This window comes from Lemur catta, chromosome 1, assembly GCF_020740605.2.
Source record: "Lemur catta isolate mLemCat1 chromosome 1, mLemCat1.pri, whole genome shotgun sequence".
Classification (NCBI taxonomy): Eukaryota; Metazoa; Chordata; class Mammalia; order Primates; family Lemuridae; genus Lemur; species Lemur catta.
The window spans coordinates 66,460,558-66,479,494 of NC_059128.1; the positions used below are offsets into that span (position 1 = coordinate 66,460,558).

The window sequence follows — 18,937 nt, forward strand, 5'->3', positions numbered from 1 at the left end:
TTTAGAGGGAGTGGTGGGAGTGGAGGGTTTGGGAAATGACTCAGTGGTCCAAATTATGACTGGGCAATTTGGCCTCCCCTTGGCCTCTCCCAGATCTGGTACTCCCACCATTCATTCTAAACATACCTCCAACCTAAGCTCCGGAACCCACTCGTTGGACTTAATTATTTCAGCTGTGACAGTGTCATTCCAACTGTCCTTCACTCACCCAAAGTGGGCAGACAGAATTAAATGCTCCACGAGGGAGCTTAACGGTGAAGGGGGTGGGGAGGCATTACTTTTTTTCCTCCGGAGAAGACAATGATTTCCTCTCCGTGTTGCTGAACCCTGAGCCCTCCCCCGCCCCGCCGCCTTCTGCACAGACGCTGAGGTCTGAGGTTTTTGTAAACCCCTTCCTATCGTTTGTCTCGCCGGGGGCGGCGTTCGGAGAAAACACAGAAATACAGCGCGGCGTCCTCCGGCCGCGAGTCTGAGATCCTGAGACTGAACAATTTGGCTGCTTTCCGGAAGTCCACAGAGAAGCGACTCCTTCTTGCAGGCTGTTGGTCATGAGATCCTTGGCTAATAACGAGAATCATCTGCCCGCTGGGAGTCTGTTTATGCCAGTACAAATAATAATAATTCACACTAGCGGCGTACGTGCAGTCCAGGGTCACAGTCCCGCCCCGCCGCACGGACATCTTCGGTTGGGACTGAGTGACTGTCTGGGCCACACTGCGTCCTGCGGGAAAGAGCAGAGAAAGGGCCTCCCTGGGGCATCGTGTCAGAGACGGGGACAGACCCTCACGAGCTGGTTCCCGTCCCCACCCACCCTTCTTCTTCTTGATCCAAACTTCAGGCAAAATCCATCAGCTTTCTCACCCACACTGTGTGGGCCCAATGAGGAGATCAGATCCCTGTGCTATTTTTAATCTTTCTTCCTACTTTCCAGTCCTGTTGGATACTAGTCAAAGCAAGTGCAAGTGCAAGTGCCTTCCTTACCAAGACAGGCGGAGACCACGAGTGCCCACACCAAGCCAGGGCACGTCATGCTGGCAGCTCCCTCTCGCAGGCTGAGACATCTCCTGTTCTGATCTGAGCCTTCTTATCTGCTGTACGCGTGACGTCACTGCTTCAGAACAGGACATGCGGTGGCAGGTGGGCTGTGGATGACGTCTCCCTCAGGAAGGCTCATCGGTGCTCTTTGTCTTTTGCTTCAGAGAATAAACCTGTGGCTACATAATGGCAAATAAAAAAAGATGTCAGAATGGTAACTTATTCTGGGATAAAAATGAAGAGGGGAAGGAGCTGGTAAATTGTTTTTATAAAGACATAATTTGGAGAGGAGAATGAGATGAGTGGAGGATAGGAGGCAAAATGAATTTGACTTCAATTTTCTCTGTAAGCTTCTCTCTCCCCCCCCTTCTGCCTCTCTTCCCCTCCCTCCCTCCCTCCTCCTTTCTTTCTTTTGCTCTTTGCTTCCCTTCTTCCTCCTTTCCTCCCTTTCTTTCCCTCTCTCTTTCCTTTCTTTCCCCTCCCTCCCTCTCTTCCTTCCTTTCCTCTTTCCTTTTCTCTCTCCCCTGTCTTCAAGCCAATATCAAAAAATCGTCTCTAGGTTGTTACAAAATAGGTATTGGTTATATTATTCTTTGACCAAACTGTATCATTTTGAGAAATGATTACAATAATGACAGTAATATCAACAACACTGAGATAGTCTGGAGAAAATTGAAACCAGGATTTTGATATCTAATTTCACTGTAATTTGCTGAAGACTTTCTTTAAAAAAAAAAAATCTGATTTTGGTTGTGTCAGGGAGCTCTACGATACTGATGGCAAGTGTTCCTGTAAGGACTTTTGTGCCCTTCTATTAATGACATTGTGAAGGAAGAATCAGAACAATTAACATAAAATTCATTTGGGAACATTCTGTGTTGTACAGCTGGCAGGTTTTCAATGGCATCTTATTTTTCCTCATGCACGCACTCTTCTATGAGAGAGGAAAGGTCAGGAATTACAGTCTTCATTTTATAGAAGAGGCAACAGAGCAAAAATGAAAACTCACAATGCAGGGAACCACTAGTCTCATTTGCATTAATTTTCTCTCCCTATTGAATTTGTGTCATCCAATGTTAGATAAGGCCTTCTCTATAGTCTAGCTTTATGTAAACTTCTTACCCCTGTAAAACAAGAAAGAGAATAAAAGACTAAATTGAAAGCTGAGTTGCCATGTAAGGAGTTGTGGCCTTAATGCTCCCTTCCTATTTATTGTTTCCATTTGGGAAGTGGTTAACTGAGCATTTTGCCACAGATGTTCTTAACTCCAGAGGACTCCTCTGACCTAGACTCTACAGGTAAAGGAGGGTTTGTTCCAGTTCTTTTGTCTGTATTAGAAACTTAGCTAATTCTTCAACATGAGATAGGCTTTTACAGATAACTTCTGTCAATGGGGACGAGCAGTGCCCTCTTCAGGTCAAAGAGATAATTATTGAGGCAATTTCTAAGATTTCTTTCTCTGTATAGAAAGAACTTAGTTGACACAAGAAATCTGTCTGGAAGTAATCTGTGTTAGGGGATGAAGTTCATACATGGGTGAGAAAGAATTCTCAGACAGTGACTAGGATATACAGAATTAAATGTTTTTTTCCCCCAGGGAAAGAGAGAGGGAGAGAGAGAGAGAGAGAGAACACAAAAAACAAAAAACAAAAAAACAGAGAGAGTGGCCAGGACACACAGAGGAAAGTGGTAAAAATGGCTCCCCCCTCCAAGCTTCAGCAGACTGATTACAAAAGTGACTGCAAGATGTCAGCGAGTTCTGAGTTCTTTCTCTTTCTTTTTTTTTTCCCCCCGTGAGCCTGGGTTATCTGAATCCTTGAAATCTGTTTTTTTTTGGTGGTGGGGGGGAGGCGGCAGGCAGGAACTGAGGCGGAGAGCTGGAGCAGGGAGTTCACACCCCTACTGTCTGCTTAGGCTCATAAAGGTTGAGAAAGAACTCAGAGATAACAAGTTAGGTCACACGTGTTTTAATTAAACAAAGCGTACTTGTGAGTTTATTTCTCCTACTTTCTGTTTGATAGCTTATTTTCCTCTCTTAGATAGGTTATTAGTAAGACCACCTTTCAATCTGTTTATGAGTTTCAGATTTATATTTATACTAAATCAAAAGGCCTTGATATTTAAAATGTACTTGTTCTTCCCTTTATCACTGGTTTACCTTTTCAAAGAAACCTCTTTATTTCCCTTTGTATTATTTCAGGAATATAGGATGATTAGAATATAAATTTTAAGCATAATCTTAGGGCTTTATCAGCACTTATTATGTACCCAATGTTCCAAGAGCAGTGAGGAGTGCTGAAGGGGACAGGCAAACTCTATCCACACAGTGACTGAAATGTATCTGGGGAGGAAAGGTGAGCATCTTGACACAACAGCAAAAGGATACACCTCAAGAAGGTATGTCACTGAGAGTTGGATTGTGTGGTTCAGATTCACTTAGTATATGACATTGGAGGAGAATGAAAGGATTTTTTTTGACTATTATAGAAGATCCTTGGAGGGAAAGGAGGTTCCCAGTGGGCATTACAGGATTAATATGGTATAAACAGTCTGAAATATACATAAAAGGGAAATTTGGATGAGTGGAACAAACAGAAAAGAAATGCTAGAGCCAGCAATGAGTTTGAGGTGCCTATGGGTCAGTGAGGAAAATAAACTAACTGGAAGATAGGCATATCACATATCTGTAGAGATTGAAGTTTAGTGAATGTGATCCACCTCATCATCTTTTGAAAAAATAAGGTGACATCTTCTTTTTCCTATTAGTCACTCAAGTACTTACTTGCCCTTATTAGCAATCAGCCCAGTAAGGTTCACCTGAATTCTCCTCTGTTCTTTCTCTATTAAATTTTCAAAGAATCTCTGAATTAGTTTGCATTTCTCCCCAAAATAAAGCCTGCAGCAAGGACTCGGGAGACAGTAGTTTATTTAGGAAGCAGGAATGAGGAAATGGGTCAAGCAATACTGGGGCTGGATGTTGCCAGAATCTCCCAAGAAGCACACAGGAGCCCTCTCAGAAATGTCTACTTGCAGAACCCAAAGCTAGTGCATTTTTCCCTGGCTCTCTTACCCCATTGGTTGGTGCTTGCCAGTGGGGGTGGAAATTCCCCTACAGTGTAGGAACTACACTTCCAGGCTGTGCTTGCCCAAGGGCTGAGGGAGCTCCTGAGGAATCAGAGAAAGCCCTGGGGTAGGAAGTAAAAGAGCACACATAGAGTGTGCTTAATGTCAGATGTTATCAGCTTGAGGTGAGTGTGAGATCCTCCAGAATTGTCTACTACAGCTCTGGCTAAAATCAGATAGGCATTTAGCTGGACCACGGGCACATGCAATATCAATTATAGTCCTCTCTTTGCACTACTCAGATGTGTGCTTGCCATGTATTATCACCACAGTGTCCCTGAATCTTCAGGGCTGTGGCTGGCTCCAGTCTCTTTAAAACACTTAATACAGGAAGGTTGCATGACATTCAGGTCTTCAGGCCTTCATTGCTGAGGGGTCTCAGTTCTTAGTCACTTTGCCCTTTTCAGGCCTCGTGGCTACAACTGCCACTTGCTGTTTTTACTGGGTCTAAAAACACCAGGAGACACAAAAGTGAAACCCTTAAGTTCCACACACATTCCTCCTCACCCTCATCGTGTCATAACAGCCCAGTGCTTCATGATAATGAGGGTCAATTACCCTCCTGTTCCAATTACTCTCTCTTGCCTGCTGGACCTTTCACGCAGGAGTTCAGAGCGACCTCGGTGGCAGTCACACCTGCAAGTTACTGAATGCCCCGGTGGAGGCATCCTTCCTCTGGGAACTAAGACCTCTAATCCAGCAGAGCCTTGGGGGAAAGGGAAACATAAATTCTGAAAATGAGTTACCTGAAGTGATATGAGAAGACTGTACTTTACTTCCATTTCTTGGTTTCTAAACTCTTGCCACAGCCCCATATATCAGCCAGTGGTTTAATAAATATTATCGCTACCTGAAGGATAGCATTCCAACCACTGAGGGCGTGGCCCCTGATCTGGCTGCTCAGCAGAGCCTTCACAGGCCCTCGGACCTAGTTCCATGGGCCTAGGTCATCTCTGAAGTCCGTGGTGGGCCCGGTGAATCCCCTCTCTCGTTATGCCCAGTGTCAAGCCTGCTGTGTTCTAAATGGGTACCTTGTTCTGAGGAGATGCAGTTTGGACTAGATGGACAATTGAAAGAACAGGCAACAATTAACAAAATGGAAAAGGTTCAGATTCCTGGAGGTAAGAGCTCCCAGGCAAATTATAAAGATTCTCTTGACAGAGACAATGCTTAGGACATCTGACCTGTTACCATACCATACAAAGCTCTGAAGGTCAAATGCAACAGTACCCATGAAGGCACTTTGTAAAACTGGAAAGCACTGCATATGTCATTATCTTTACTGTTATTTTAAGGAGTGAAGCTTGCAGATGTCCGTCTCTCTGTGTTTTTTATAGCCAGATAGGAGGAGGTTTTATTCCCAAGAGACATCAATGATTATTTTTCTATACCTGTTAGGCCAGCCACTCCCCACCCCGACCTTTGCACAGACACTGAGGTCTGAGGTTTCTGTAAGCCTCTCCTTGTCGCTTGCCTCACTGTGTGAACCATGAAAGCACAGAAATACATCGCGGCGTCCCCCAGCTGTGAGTCTGAGATCTTGAGACTGAAGGATTTGGCTGCTTTCTGGAAGTTCACCGAGAAGCGATTCTCTGTTGCATTCTGTTGCTTATAAGCTTCTTGGCGAATAATGAGAATCATCTGCCTGCTGGGAGGCTGTTTGTACCAGAACAAATAATAATTACTCTCACTAGTGGCATATGTGCAGTCCAGGGTCGCCGTCTCTGCCTCCTGCACAGACATCTCTGGTTGAGACTGTGTGACTGTCTGGGCCACGCTGGATGCTGTGGGAAAGAGGAGAGAAAGGGCTTCACTGGGGTATCATGTCAGAGAGGAGCAGACACTCACAAGCTGGTCCCCATCCCCATCCACCTTTCTTTTTGATTCAAGCCTCAGGCAACATATATCTGCTTTCTCTCTCCAGGTAGCTGGGATCTAAGAGACAAAGCCCTTCTGTTCTATTAATCTTTCCTCTTCCTTCATAGCCCCATTAGATGCCGTTATAAATAAAGACCTACACCTTCCTTACCAAGACAGGTGGAGACCACAGCTGCCCACAGCCAGCTAGCAAGTGTCATGCTGACAGCGTTCCCCTGCAGGGTGAAAAGTCTCCTGCTCTGATCTGGGTTCTCCTCTGTGCTTGGTGACAAATCTTCAAAGCAGGAAATGCTATGACAGGTGGGACGGATGATTATGTCTCAGCGAGGAAAGTTTTCTAATACCTTTTGGTTTCTCTTTCAGAAAACAGAGCTTTGGTTATGATTTCAAATGAGAGTGAAAAATGTTTTCTGAGTTCTTTCAGCCTAGGAAGAAATTAAAGAGGAAATGGAGCCGGTAAATTATTCTTGATAAAACCTAATCTTGGAGAGGAGAGTGGAATGGTGGGAGGAAGCGGCGGATTCCACTCACAACAGTGGCAAACTCTGATTTTCCTTTTCTTCTTCTTCTTCCTCATCTTCTTCTTTTTCCTCCTCCTCCTCTCCTCTTCTTCTTCTTCTTCTTTTTCTTTTAAATAAAAATGACAAAGCAAATCTGATAAAATATGAACATTTAATTATGGGTGATAAGAATATACCTGTTATAATATATTCAATTTTTTATATTTTTATAATTTCTCAAGATATACAAAAAATGAGAAAAAATATATAAGCTTGTGACTGACAGAGCACTGACTAAATCCAGAGATAAGTGAAAGCAGAACATGTAGTGTCTAATTGTGCTTATAATTTCCATGGATTAAAAAAAAGCCATGTTTATGCTGCATCAGGAAGCTCTGAAGTGACTATTATAGAAGTTCTCATCAGCACTAAAGTGATTCAAAACATTTAGTTTATATTTATATATAGAGTTGTTCAATCATTCTCATTCCATTTTGAAGAAATATTGTGAATAAAGAACTTTTTAAAAACCTTACTCTGATTCATTAGAATTTTGCATTTCCAGTGGGAGTGACCAGGATCCTTATGTAATTCCAGAACTGGAGTTTCCAAGCTGGGAGTATGAATGGGGGCCCAGTCACCTATCAAGTGCTGTCAGAGGAGTAAGGGTTCTCTGTGCTAGAGGTAGGTGGCTGAGTGTCCCCACTCAGAGAGATGTGCAGGGAGTCATGAGCATTGGGCCCAGCCCTGACTGAGGCTGCTAAAATTCCTTATGCTGCAAAACTCAGTTTGATGGCCATGGAAGAAGGAGCACCAGAGTTTCTTCTAGATCATCTCTATCCTTGTCTCTTGATTTGAATTCCTGAATCTCGGTTTTGGATCCCTGAGAGTCAGCTCCAATGGAAGGATTTGTGCACATGTAGTTTATTTCTGGTGATTCTAGGAAACATTGTTGGGAAGTGAATCAGGGAGGAGGAAGCCAATGCAAGGTGTGCTATCCAGACAGTTACCACGACAGGCAAGTGGAACTTAGAGCAGCTGGGTAACTTGGGAGACAGGGTAGCACACCCTTTGGAGTTGTCCCAAATGAGGCTGAAGAAGCTGGAGGAGTCATTTATAACCTCATTGTCCATCACTGATCAGGGATTGATTTGGGGGCATTAACTCTTTGGCATTTCTGGCTTGCACTGAACATACTGCTCCCATGGCCAGAAAAAGGTTCTCAGAGTTGCTGGGATTTTTGAAGAACAATGTTCAGTGCATTGAGGTGACTGCCAAGGGGATGTGGGTGGGGTCCCAACAGCATCTGTACAGTTCATTCCTTGCTCTGCTGAGACCCACTTGTGCTCTGTTAAATCCACTCAGATATCCAGTTCTTTTTTTAAAAAAAAGACAACAGGAGGGTTAATGGGACAAGTTACACTTGCTGTAGTCGATTCCATGGCTGTAATTCATATTTATTATCTTCTTCCATACCACTCATTCTTGATTCTCTTCACCTTCGGCTAACACTTCTACTGGTCTAGATTTCTTTCCCAAGGAGGTAACCTAGACAAGACCTTCAACCCTGAGGGTCTAAGCCCCTAGCTAGTCTGCTCTAGTCAGGCCATAGATGCTACAATTGCCTGTTCACAGTGATCACTGGCATAAAATTGCTGAAAGTCATCCCAGTGAATGCTCTGAGTTTTAGACATATTTTCCCAGCCCTCACTAGGTAGTAACAACCCTATAGTTTCATGATAATCAGGATCACCTGTCCCTGCCAGTGTAGTAACTGCTTTCTTGACCTTCTGGTCTACTGGCATGAGGATCCCAAAATTACCAGGCAGTGTGTGTAACTTTAGGTTTGGTAAAAACCTTTCTATTTCCCTAGTAGAAGTATCCTCCTCCCTGTTCCCCTCAAAAGGAAACAGGACCTCTAGTTCAGCAGAACCTACAACTGTGAGAACAGGAAACATAGAAGTGGGTCATTGAAAGTGGGAGTTGATGGGGAGATAGTCCTACTTCCACTCCTTGGTGCCCAGGTCTATGTATTTTATACAACAGGGGCACAACGTTATCTTGAAGGACAGCTTTTCAACCCCTCAGAGTGCTACAGCTAATCCGGTGCTGTAGTTGAGCCCTTAAGTGGTCACTCCAAAGTTCCATCAGGCTAGCAGTTTGTGGCTAATGCTATATGTTGTAGGGTCAGTATACCCAATGGACACGCACCCATTGTCACACTCCCTTACTGTAAAGTGGGTCCTTTGATGCAGAGGGATGTGAGATCCTGTGATGATCATAATAATCAATCAGACACTCTGAGCCCTCAGTTCATGTGTCTATGTACTGTGGAGGGGAAGATAAACTCATACCCAGAATATGTATTAATAATAAAAATTTCTAGTACTTCCAGGCTGGAAATGGTCCAATGTTATCAACTTGCCGAAAAGTGGGTGGTTGGTCTCCTTGAGGGATGATTCCATGTTGAAGGCTCACAGGCTACTGCTGACAGGGTGGATGTTTGGCAGCAGAAGGCAGCTAAATCTGTCTTGGTAAGAGAAAATTCATGCTTCTGGGCTTATGGAGAACCTCAATTCTGTCACCTTGGCTAATCTATTCATGGGTATATTGTTCGAGTACTGAAGTGGACAAGGACAGACATCATCTGGCTGGCTAACATCCTCTGGATGGATCATCCTGTCCACATGGTTGCTCAGTGCTTCCTCAGTAGTGGGCTCTCTTGTGGGTATTGACGTGAGACACATGATCAAAGCAGTTTGTGCCTGCACTCACTGCTCCTTCAGTTTATGGTCATCTGTAAATGTGACTCACCCTCCTCCTACCCCATCTGCTCAGGGTTCTGACCCTAGAAAAGAGCACTTTTCAAAAAGACTCATTGTTTATAACTTTTGGCCACACCCCTTGACTTTTTCTCTGGCCAGCTGGTTGAACTTTCATTCCTTTAAAGGAGGAACCAGCTTCTCCATCATATTGTGTTCTCGTTTTCCCTCTTCCTTTATGAGCTTTGTACCATTTTCCCTCAGATTTTGGTACTTGATCTTCTAAGTCAGTCTTTTGGGAATGTCAAAATACATTTTTTTAAATACTGAATTTGATGGTCATGGCTTTCATGATTTTGTATTTTCTGTATCTTTGGAAAAGTCTATAAAGGAGCTCAAAGGCAAGACTTTTACTCTGTTCTTTCTTTGTTCTTTAGTGTTCTCTCTTTTCTGATATCAAGCCTCAAGTTTTGAACTAGTTTTAACAGAGGACAAACTTCACACTGAGAAACAAAATACATTAGATGGTATTTGAAAGCATCATCCCTCTGCACATGGTCATCAAATGCAACGTTAACATTATGTTATAGAAAAGCCCCTCGTATTGCTTTTTGTTCACAGCAAAGTTACAGTAAGTGTCCCAGGGCCCGTATAAAAGGAGGCGTGACTGGGCCTCTCAGCAAGTTTTGGGTACAGGTGCAGGTGCCTGCGGGGCACTGTGTACTCGCTGCACAGAAGAACACGGTGGAGTCATGGAGCTGGGAGTCCCGTATGTGCAGGGAAAAGTGTTGATCTCCTTTGTTAAACCTGGCTGTGAATCTTCCGCTGATCTTCTCCTTCACATTTGATCGCATTTGTATCAGGGAGATGAGGCCTTCCCCAGGATCCTGCCTAAACCATTGGAAGAAATCTAAAGCGCTGTCTCTGTAACTGCAGTTCAGTGCGAAGCTGTCGCCTTCCTCGACTTTCAGGGAAGGAGGACTCTGTTCCACTGGTGGTTGTTCATTTGACCCTGCTCCGGAGGAATGAAAGATTTTCATACATAAACAGTTTTGTTTTGTTTTAGAACTTTCCTCATTTGTTTTACATTCCTTAGAGACCCCAAGTTGTCCCTGGGATCCCTTTAGAGTTCAATGCCAGGGCTGCCCCCACTTTCTGTTGTTGCTTGTGCCTTTCCTCCCCTCTTCCCTCCTCCCCCGACCCCCACTCACAGGTCAGCTGCACACACAGGAGCACCAGCGATGCACTCAGGGCAGTTTCCATTCTTCCTCCTTCCTGGACCCTCTGCGGATTCAGTTTTGAGGCCTGGAACTGACCATGTTCAAAGGGCCTAGTTCACTGTCCTGGATTCTTCTGGCTCTTTTGGTTTGGAAGCCCTAGGGGATCTTCATTCTGTTTTCACAGCCAATCAAAAATGTCATTGTCACATTAAACACATCATTAAATGTCCTTCCTCCCTCCCAGGTCTCCATTCACCTTGTTCTAGTTTCCTGCAGTGCCTTTGTCAATGGAAGCACTGCCCCCGTGTGGTCCGAGCTTTTTTTATTAATTTTTTTTTATTTCCCTCTTATTGCAGAGTAACATATTATATTAAATTAAAGGTAAATAGAACATACCTAGAGGCAAAAAGCGAACAAAAAGGAAAGAAAGCAAACATGGTGTTAAAAGTTCTGTTCTCCGGTGATGGTGATGACTGCCTGAATATCTTTAACACTTGATACTTCCTCCCTCACTGTCCTCAGCTTTGATGGACATCCATGCAGGTTCTTTGCCTGTATGACACCGTAAGTACATTCTGAGGGCTGGAAATAGGGTCAGAGAAGACTTGATTCTTTCTCTCAACTGATTCTTTCCCTACCAGAGCTTTATTATATCTCTCCCTACCAGAGCTTTATTATATCTCTCCCTACCAGAGCTTTATTATATCTCTCCATCGGAACAGCTTTAAATTAGTTAAGAGTTAGACCTTTTTCAAATTTTCTCTAAAAACACAAAGAAGGGAAATATAGTGTCCTTTTTTAAAAAAGAATATGTGCCCAGGTGTGAGAAAGCAGCTCGGTATATGGCTAACGCTGAATGTGTTAATGCTTTTGCAAACATCCAAGTGCTTCTTATATTTAGATCTGAGCACCTGTGCAGACTCTGGTAATTTCCTGTGTTTTACATATTAGTTTTCTGAGACTCTGCTTTGGGGTCTCCTGTATTTGCAGCAATGATTGGGGACTCAAGATGAAGAGAGGATAGGGAAAAAAATTTCCTTCTATTCTTTGCCTCCAGTTCTCACCCTGCTGATTCTAGGTGCCTAACACCCACTCCCATCTTCTCAGCTACATTTCATGGATAAAGGCCTGGCTTGGCAAATCTTTCCCCATTCTTTCCTTCCTTTGTTTCTTATTGTGATTGTGAGATAAGTGGCTGAGCCTCCACGCTGAGAGTCTGTGAGAAGTAAAGAGATCTTGGGAGTTAACTGTGGATACTACTCTTCCATTCTTCTTCATGTGTGAAATTATGTAACACAGGGAGAATCTGCTTCTCCTAGCATTCTCCTAGCTTCTCCTAGGCACAGTGTTATTGCACCTCAGACTGCAGTTAGCTTTCTTCTGGAGGTGCAGGGTAGGGGTGACACTGGACTCTACCTGCCCCTGTCCTCACATTTCTGCCTGAGAAGAAAACAACAGACACATGAGGTAGTCACCGCCGAATCTCGCTGTTTGTAAATTGGTGCACTTTCCCCGTAACCTTATGATCATTCTTCTTCCCAGTTAGAACATCCCCACATCACATCAAGTCTGAAACCACAGTAATACTAGCAAAATTTCTAGTTTTCTTTTTGACATTTGTCTCTCTATTGATAAGGATACTTACCAGGAATGTTCTCGAAGAAGGGGGTTTCAGTCTGGGAAGAGTAGAAGGCGCTGTCTCAGTTGCTTGGAAGAAGTAACATTTCAATGAGTGTTTCCCTTGGAATTTTCTTCTCTCCTGTCTCTAGTATGGTGATTTCAACATTCTAGTACCAGCAGGCATCTATCTAGTTAAAGATGATTAATGATTTTCCTGAGCAGTGATAAACAGAGGTTGTGGAAGGTAAACAATAAATGTTGAGTGCTGTTACCTCAACAAGTTTATTCAACTTAAACCTGTGGGGACATTTAAGAAAATGTACAAAATAGAATATGCTAATTATACAGTTGGGAGGATAAGAAAAACACACCTAAAAAGTTAACTAACTCTAGGGGGCAGTGCTTGATAGGCATCAGCACTTACTACTATGGAAGCAAAATGTAAGAGCAAAATATTTGCAGCTCAGAGTCAGGAGCTTAATAACTGGCACAAGAGCTAAGAAGAAAAATCATATGATTATCTCTATTGATGCAGGAAAGGCATTTGACAAAATGTAAGACATATTCACGTTAAACACCCTCAGAAATAGAAATTGATAACGATTTCTTTAACGCAAAAGATGCATAAGCCACAACACCAAACCAGTACCTACTTATGGGGAAGCACAAGAAATTTTCCTATTAAAGCAGAAGGAGGAGGAAGATGTCCATTACCTCTACTACTATTTAACATTGTGTTGGAGCTACTAGCTTGTGCAGTCAGCCTGGACAAAAACAATTAGAAGCATAAGAATTGGAAAGAGAGATAAAATATCATCTGCATGTTTGCAGAGGAGACGATTGCATATCAGAACCCTAAAAGAAAATAAAGACCACTACCAAAATGTTATAATATGAACAACATTTGAAGAAACATTCCTGTCTTTCATATGTCAAAACAAGAAACAGTTGAAAGAAAGTGTGGAAGAAGAGAGCACATTTTCTATTGCACAAAAGTGAAAGGAATGAGAAAGGAAAGAAAATTCTTAAGTGAAAATTAAGACTATGCAAACAGGTCAATTAGTGGAATAGCAAATAAGTAATTAGGTCCAATCATATATGGAAATTTAGCATATGATAAAGATAGTATCTCAAATCAGTGGGGTGGGGGATGACGTTTCAGTAAGTATGTTGGAATAACATGTGATAGGGTCCCATTTTAGACCAGCAGTCTTCAAACTGGGGCCATGTACTCTTGGAGGTATATGAAGACTTTCCTAAAAGTGTTCTGCTCTAGAACATGCTTGAAGCCCAGATGTCACACATTTCTTTTTTCCCATTTCTCTTTTTACCATCACCCTTCCCTCCCACCCTTTTAAGAAAAAGTCTACATCTCAGCCTTCCTGCACAGTGCATTGCTTCAGTTTGCTAAAACATCTCCAAGGTACCAAATAAAAAGACAATTTATTAGCTTCTGGCTTTTGAGGGAAAGTCCCCAATGGGTAAGCAAAAAATATTGCAAGACAGAGACATATTTCAACTGGCAACAGCCTCAATGCAAGGTTCCTTACCTTATCCATCTATCTACCTCAGAATTAGAATTATGAAATGAGTGGTTGTCACTGGAACCCATCATTTAACATCCTTATTGAGGTAAAAAATGAAGTCAGACTTCATTTTGATAGAAAATACATCTTATGGGGCTGGTTTGTTGACAGTGTGAGGTGTGGCAGAAAGAGAAAAGTTAAAGTAGATTCCAAAATTTCTGGCTGTAGTAATGAGGTGAATTATATCTCCATTTTCCTGAAACGGAGAAGAGTGTGGGAAGAGTTTATGGAAGGGAATCAGGCATTATGTTTTAGATATGTTAAATTTAGATGCTGGTTAGACATCTGGGGTAGATGTTACGTAGTTATAGCATATATGAGCCTGGCTTTCAATGGAGAGGGCTGGGATGAAGGTGAAAATATGGGAATCATCAATGCGTAGATGGTAATGAAACCCATATTCCTGGATGAGATCGCTGAGAGAGTGAGTGTAGATAGAATATATGTTTGAGGACTAAGCCCTGAGATGATGCAACATCTAGAGGTCAGCAAGAGGAGGATGAGCTAGAAAAGCAGACTGAGAAGGAGTGGCTTGTGAAGTTGAAGGCAAACCTGAAGAGCGTGGCATCCCCAATTCAAGCAAAGATGGTGTTTCAAGTAGAAAACAGCCATAATGTCAAATTATCCTGAGACATTCAATAACATAAGAAATGGTAATAGATTATTGGATTTGTGGCTATGAAAGTCACTGGTGACCTTAGCAGAGTAATTCCAGGGGAACAGGAGGGATAAAAATCTGCCTAGACTGGGTTCAAGTAAGAGAGGGGTTAGGGAATAGAGATAATAAATTCAGAAAACTTTTTAAACAAATTATGTTTAAGAGAAACAAGGAACAAAAAGACTATAAACTGTTTTACCTATTGAGCCAGAAATTCCAGTTCTAGGATGCTATCTCAACAAAATGATGAGAAATTTGAATTAAAATTTATATTTAAAGATGTTGACCATAATGCTATTTAAAATGATTAAAAATTGGAAATAATTAAAATATCCAAAACCAGGAAAATTGTAAAATTAAGTATGGTATACCCATGATGTGGATAATCAATTCAAACTATAAAGGCAAGGCATTTTTTAGTAATAAAAGGACATAAAGTTGTTCCCACAATATGATGTAATAATGTGCAAAAATGGGAAACAAGTATAAATAGAAACAAAAATGGAAACAAAAATAAAGTAAAAAATAAAAATATGTTTATGTTTATGTGGCAGACTTAGCAATTTTTAGCATTTTTTGCAATTCAAAATTCATAAAACAAACATAGGTTAACATCATTCTTATTTCTCATAATGAAAGTAGACCAATTATTATCTGCCTTTACATAATTCTGGTTATTTTGACTAGAAAATGCTTTTATGTACCATAAATTCAGCTCATAAAACAGAATATAATTGAAAGTATACTCTTCTCTTTTGTCTGTAATAACTAATGGATCTATTGGTTGTGAATGACAGAATCTCAACTCATGCTGGCTTGACCTCCAAAGAAAATATTTTGACATTTGTAGCTCCAGGCAGAGCTAAATTTATAGGCTCTGATGCTCTCAGAAATCTTTCTTCCTATCTCAGTATTGTCTTCCTCCATCTCCGAGACTAAGATGTGAATGATGCTCCCTAAAGCTGTGCATTGAATAATATGTGGTAGCTCTACTGGTCAGAAAAAAATAAGAGAACTGCACATGTCCACTAAAATGAATCTGTCTGCAAAGCCCTTTTACTCACTTATTGCTTAGCTTTACTCACTTTGTGCTTAGCTTCTTTTCTACTGTGATTTTTAGTTTTGAGATGCTGTGAACCTATGCTAATAACTCTTTCAAATTTCTATTATATGATAGATTAAAGCAAATCCTGAGTGTACCCTTTGGGACAAATCTTCTCTGTCTATGGATCCATTCTTCCTTCTCCTCCCTTTGTCCTAAATTGTTCTTTGTCTCTTCTGACAATTCAAGTTCCCAAATGAGTCTATGGCATTACCTGACAATCTGGACCCAGAAAATCTTTTCTTGGTAGAAACAATGGTGAGTGAGATTATTTTAAATCCACTGGTTGCCTTTCCAGAATGATCCATTCTGGATAGATATTTGATGCCAATAAATGGTGCAAGCATTCACTTGAAGTTTCCTTCCAAACCTATCACTTCATCTATCACTGAATATTAGTACAGGAAGCCTTTTTCTCAATAAAATAGATTTCTCTTCCTCATTGTTCTCAGTTTTTAATTTTAAAGAGTACCTTTCTCTTTCTAAGTGATGTGGAAATAACAATAAAAGACAGAATAACTGCTTTAGCTTTACTATAGGTTGATGTCTACTTTTAATGTGCTTGCTAGATTTTAAAATCCTGTACCAATTAATAGAAAAATCGGGCTCCAAAATCTCTAAAAGTTTAGCATATTGCTGCTTGAAGAACCATTCTATTTTATGAGCACCAAACCATGCTTTTGTAAGAGTAAACCAAATTAGACACCAAACATGTTTGTGATGATCAAAGAAAGACACAGGGGGGTAAATTAGAGATTAGTCCTAATGTCTAAGGACTGTCTGCCTGGTTTATCCTTATGGCAACGCAGTACCCTGAAGAGTGGGGAAGAATAGCGGAACATACCAAAACCAGGCCTGTGCAGGTCCTGGGGTAAATAAAATTTCACATCAATTCAGGAGCTATTTTCAATGGAAATCATGCAAAGGTGTTTTGCAGCCAGACAAGAAAGAGAACAAAGTGTAAAGCAAAGAAGAATGTAGTTCTGTTTTATTTGGTTTGTATTATTTGATATAAAATTTGTCCTTTATGTGGTTACTGAGTGCAGAGAAGCTATTAGTGTCTCCCCACTTCCAAACAAAATTCATGCCGGAAACTGATCATAAAATTGCAACACATTTGGGCAAGTGTTTAGATTTTTCCTTTCCTGCAATATGGGCTATTGGTTGGTGGTAGAATTGCTCAGGGAAAAGGAAATTTATCTGTCTATTGCATCAATTATTATGGAAATAAAGTTTTTCAATACATTTAGAAATGTGCTTGTAGAAGTAAATCTTTGATGTTATTTGACAGTTTAAATTTAGATTAATAGCTCTTTCGGAAAAACAAGTTTATGATATTTCCTAATGTTGTTTATAGTAAAGATGGATAATCTCCTACCATGTTTTCTGTTTGGAAAGAAACCCAGTTCTGGGCTGCACACAGACTTCTTACACTAACAATTGCCTCAAGCTAACATTTCATCTTATCTCACAGTACTTCCCAATAAACACTGTCCCTTTCAATCATATTTGAAAAATTTTAATTTCCTAAACCATTCCTGTTTATTATTTCTTGATCATTGCCCTTGATAAGTTTATCCTGCCTAGAATGTGTTCGGTTACCACCTCCCTCATTTAAAATCCTACGCATGCTTGAAGTATTATACAACTCCAAAATCCAATTTCCATTAAGTTCAAAATGATTTTTTTTAATCCATGATGCATTTTGCAAGCTCTTTTGTTGTTTAGGTTTTTTTTTTTAATGCTATTTGCTCCTATACCAAACTTAACATTTTTAATTTTGCACAAAATCTTATCATTTTGTAATTTTCTCTGCAACACCAGCGGAAAGTGGAAATTCTGCTTTTCTACAAATATTTCCTCTAGTAAGGAATATTTTATGCCTTAAAGCAGTCTGTTTCATTTTGGGAAAACTCTAACTGTTCTTCCTTATAGTGAGCTAAAAGTTGTTTTTAAATAAATTCTAACCATTGGCCATAAATTTTCCTTTACACATGGATATAAGTAAATATAACTAGACATTTATTCACTCAACCATCGTTTGGTTAGTGCTTATTGGTAAAAAAAAAAAAAATTGATGTCTCCATAAAGCTAAAATCTAGTGGGAGAGATATTCTCATGTCTGCTAGATAATAAGCTCTTTGTGTACAAGCATAATGCATAATATATTTTTATGTTGCCTAACGAAGTATGTAGATAAGATGAAACAAAAAAGCCTCAGATATAAATTATGAAAAACATCAATTTATGCTGATTAGAAGAGGAAGTGAGTGAGTGGTCCCTCTCGTGGGGCTGTGTAAGGACCGAAGGTGTCAGGGGGTCCCCATGGTATGGGGTGGAAGTTGGTGGCTGAGCCTGTGACCTGCAGGGAGCTAAGCCATGCTCTTCTTAATGACTGGGGCTCCCACTCTTGCTTTCTGCTTTTTCTCTGAAATAATGACGACTACAAGGACGAGGTCTTTCATAGCACTGTGTTTGAAGCACAAAAACCAATAGTCTTGTGTAACTGCTGCCTTGTCTTCCTCCTTGTTCAGACTGCTGTTTCCTGACATGAACTGATCCCCGTTGCGGTGGAGAGGTTGCTGCCTCTTCCTGCGGTTCTTATCTGCCTGGCCCGGTGGCGGGCATCCGCATGCGTGCTTTCTCACGATGGTTGCCAGCGGTTTCCCCAGGGGCCTACACAGCCCTCCCCCTGCACGCTTTCCTGAAATGGGTGATCAGCTTCAGGCTTAAACTCCTCCTCCTCACCGAGCTCACACGGGGACCAATCCAGCCTCTTATTGCGAGGCCCCTACTAAGTGGTGGCTCTTCCGCGGCAGGGGTGGGATCAGGCAAGTTGGTCCAAACCTAGACAGATTCATTAAACCCATAGGAAATCCATGGAAAATTGTCTCAATAAAAGGTGGGAATATAGGCTACTGCGCTTGCTTTTTCTCTGCTTTCTCCTGCCTTTTATCTCTTTGCCCCCGAGACACTTGACCAGTTCAGAAGCTGGTTGTCTTCTAGACACATGGTGATAACCAGACCTCAACTCAGTGAAGTGGGTGAAGGCTGGACTAGGTGCCTCCAGTCATATAGGAAGGGAGTTGGGTAGGATAAGTTAAGCACCTTCCTCCCTTCTTCACAGTATTTGTATTTCCCCAAAAGGTCGCCTCTTGCTGCTCCCAGCTCCCCCTCTAATATCTCTTTTGTTAACATCAGTCAAACTGGTTGGCCTCTCTCACCCCAGTGGAATGGTCAATAATTTCTTCTTTTAAATTGGCACTGGGAAATTTAGTGATTGTTCTCACCAGCGCCCAATTCTGCTGTGATTCTTAGACTATTCTGTAATGTCTGTCAGTAGACAAAGTTCTTAATATAGACTTATTATTTGATTATGTTTAAGGAACATAAAATATGACAAAGACATTGCCATAGTGGAAAATAGATTGCATATATATAAACAATTTCCAG

General features: G+C 41.4%; 3 gene segments (V, D, J or C); all 3 read right to left on the minus strand.

The window, feature by feature from the left end:
- Positions 1 to 18,937, minus strand: part of LOC123620673 — a 477,715-nt gene that overhangs the window by 245,776 nt on the left and 213,002 nt on the right.
- Positions 1 to 18,937, minus strand: part of LOC123620697 — a 362,704-nt gene that overhangs the window by 198,672 nt on the left and 145,095 nt on the right.
- LOC123620823 lies at positions 393 to 1,037 on the minus strand. The segment is given in 1 exon segment: positions 393 to 1,037. A coding segment is annotated over 1 exon segment (285 nt).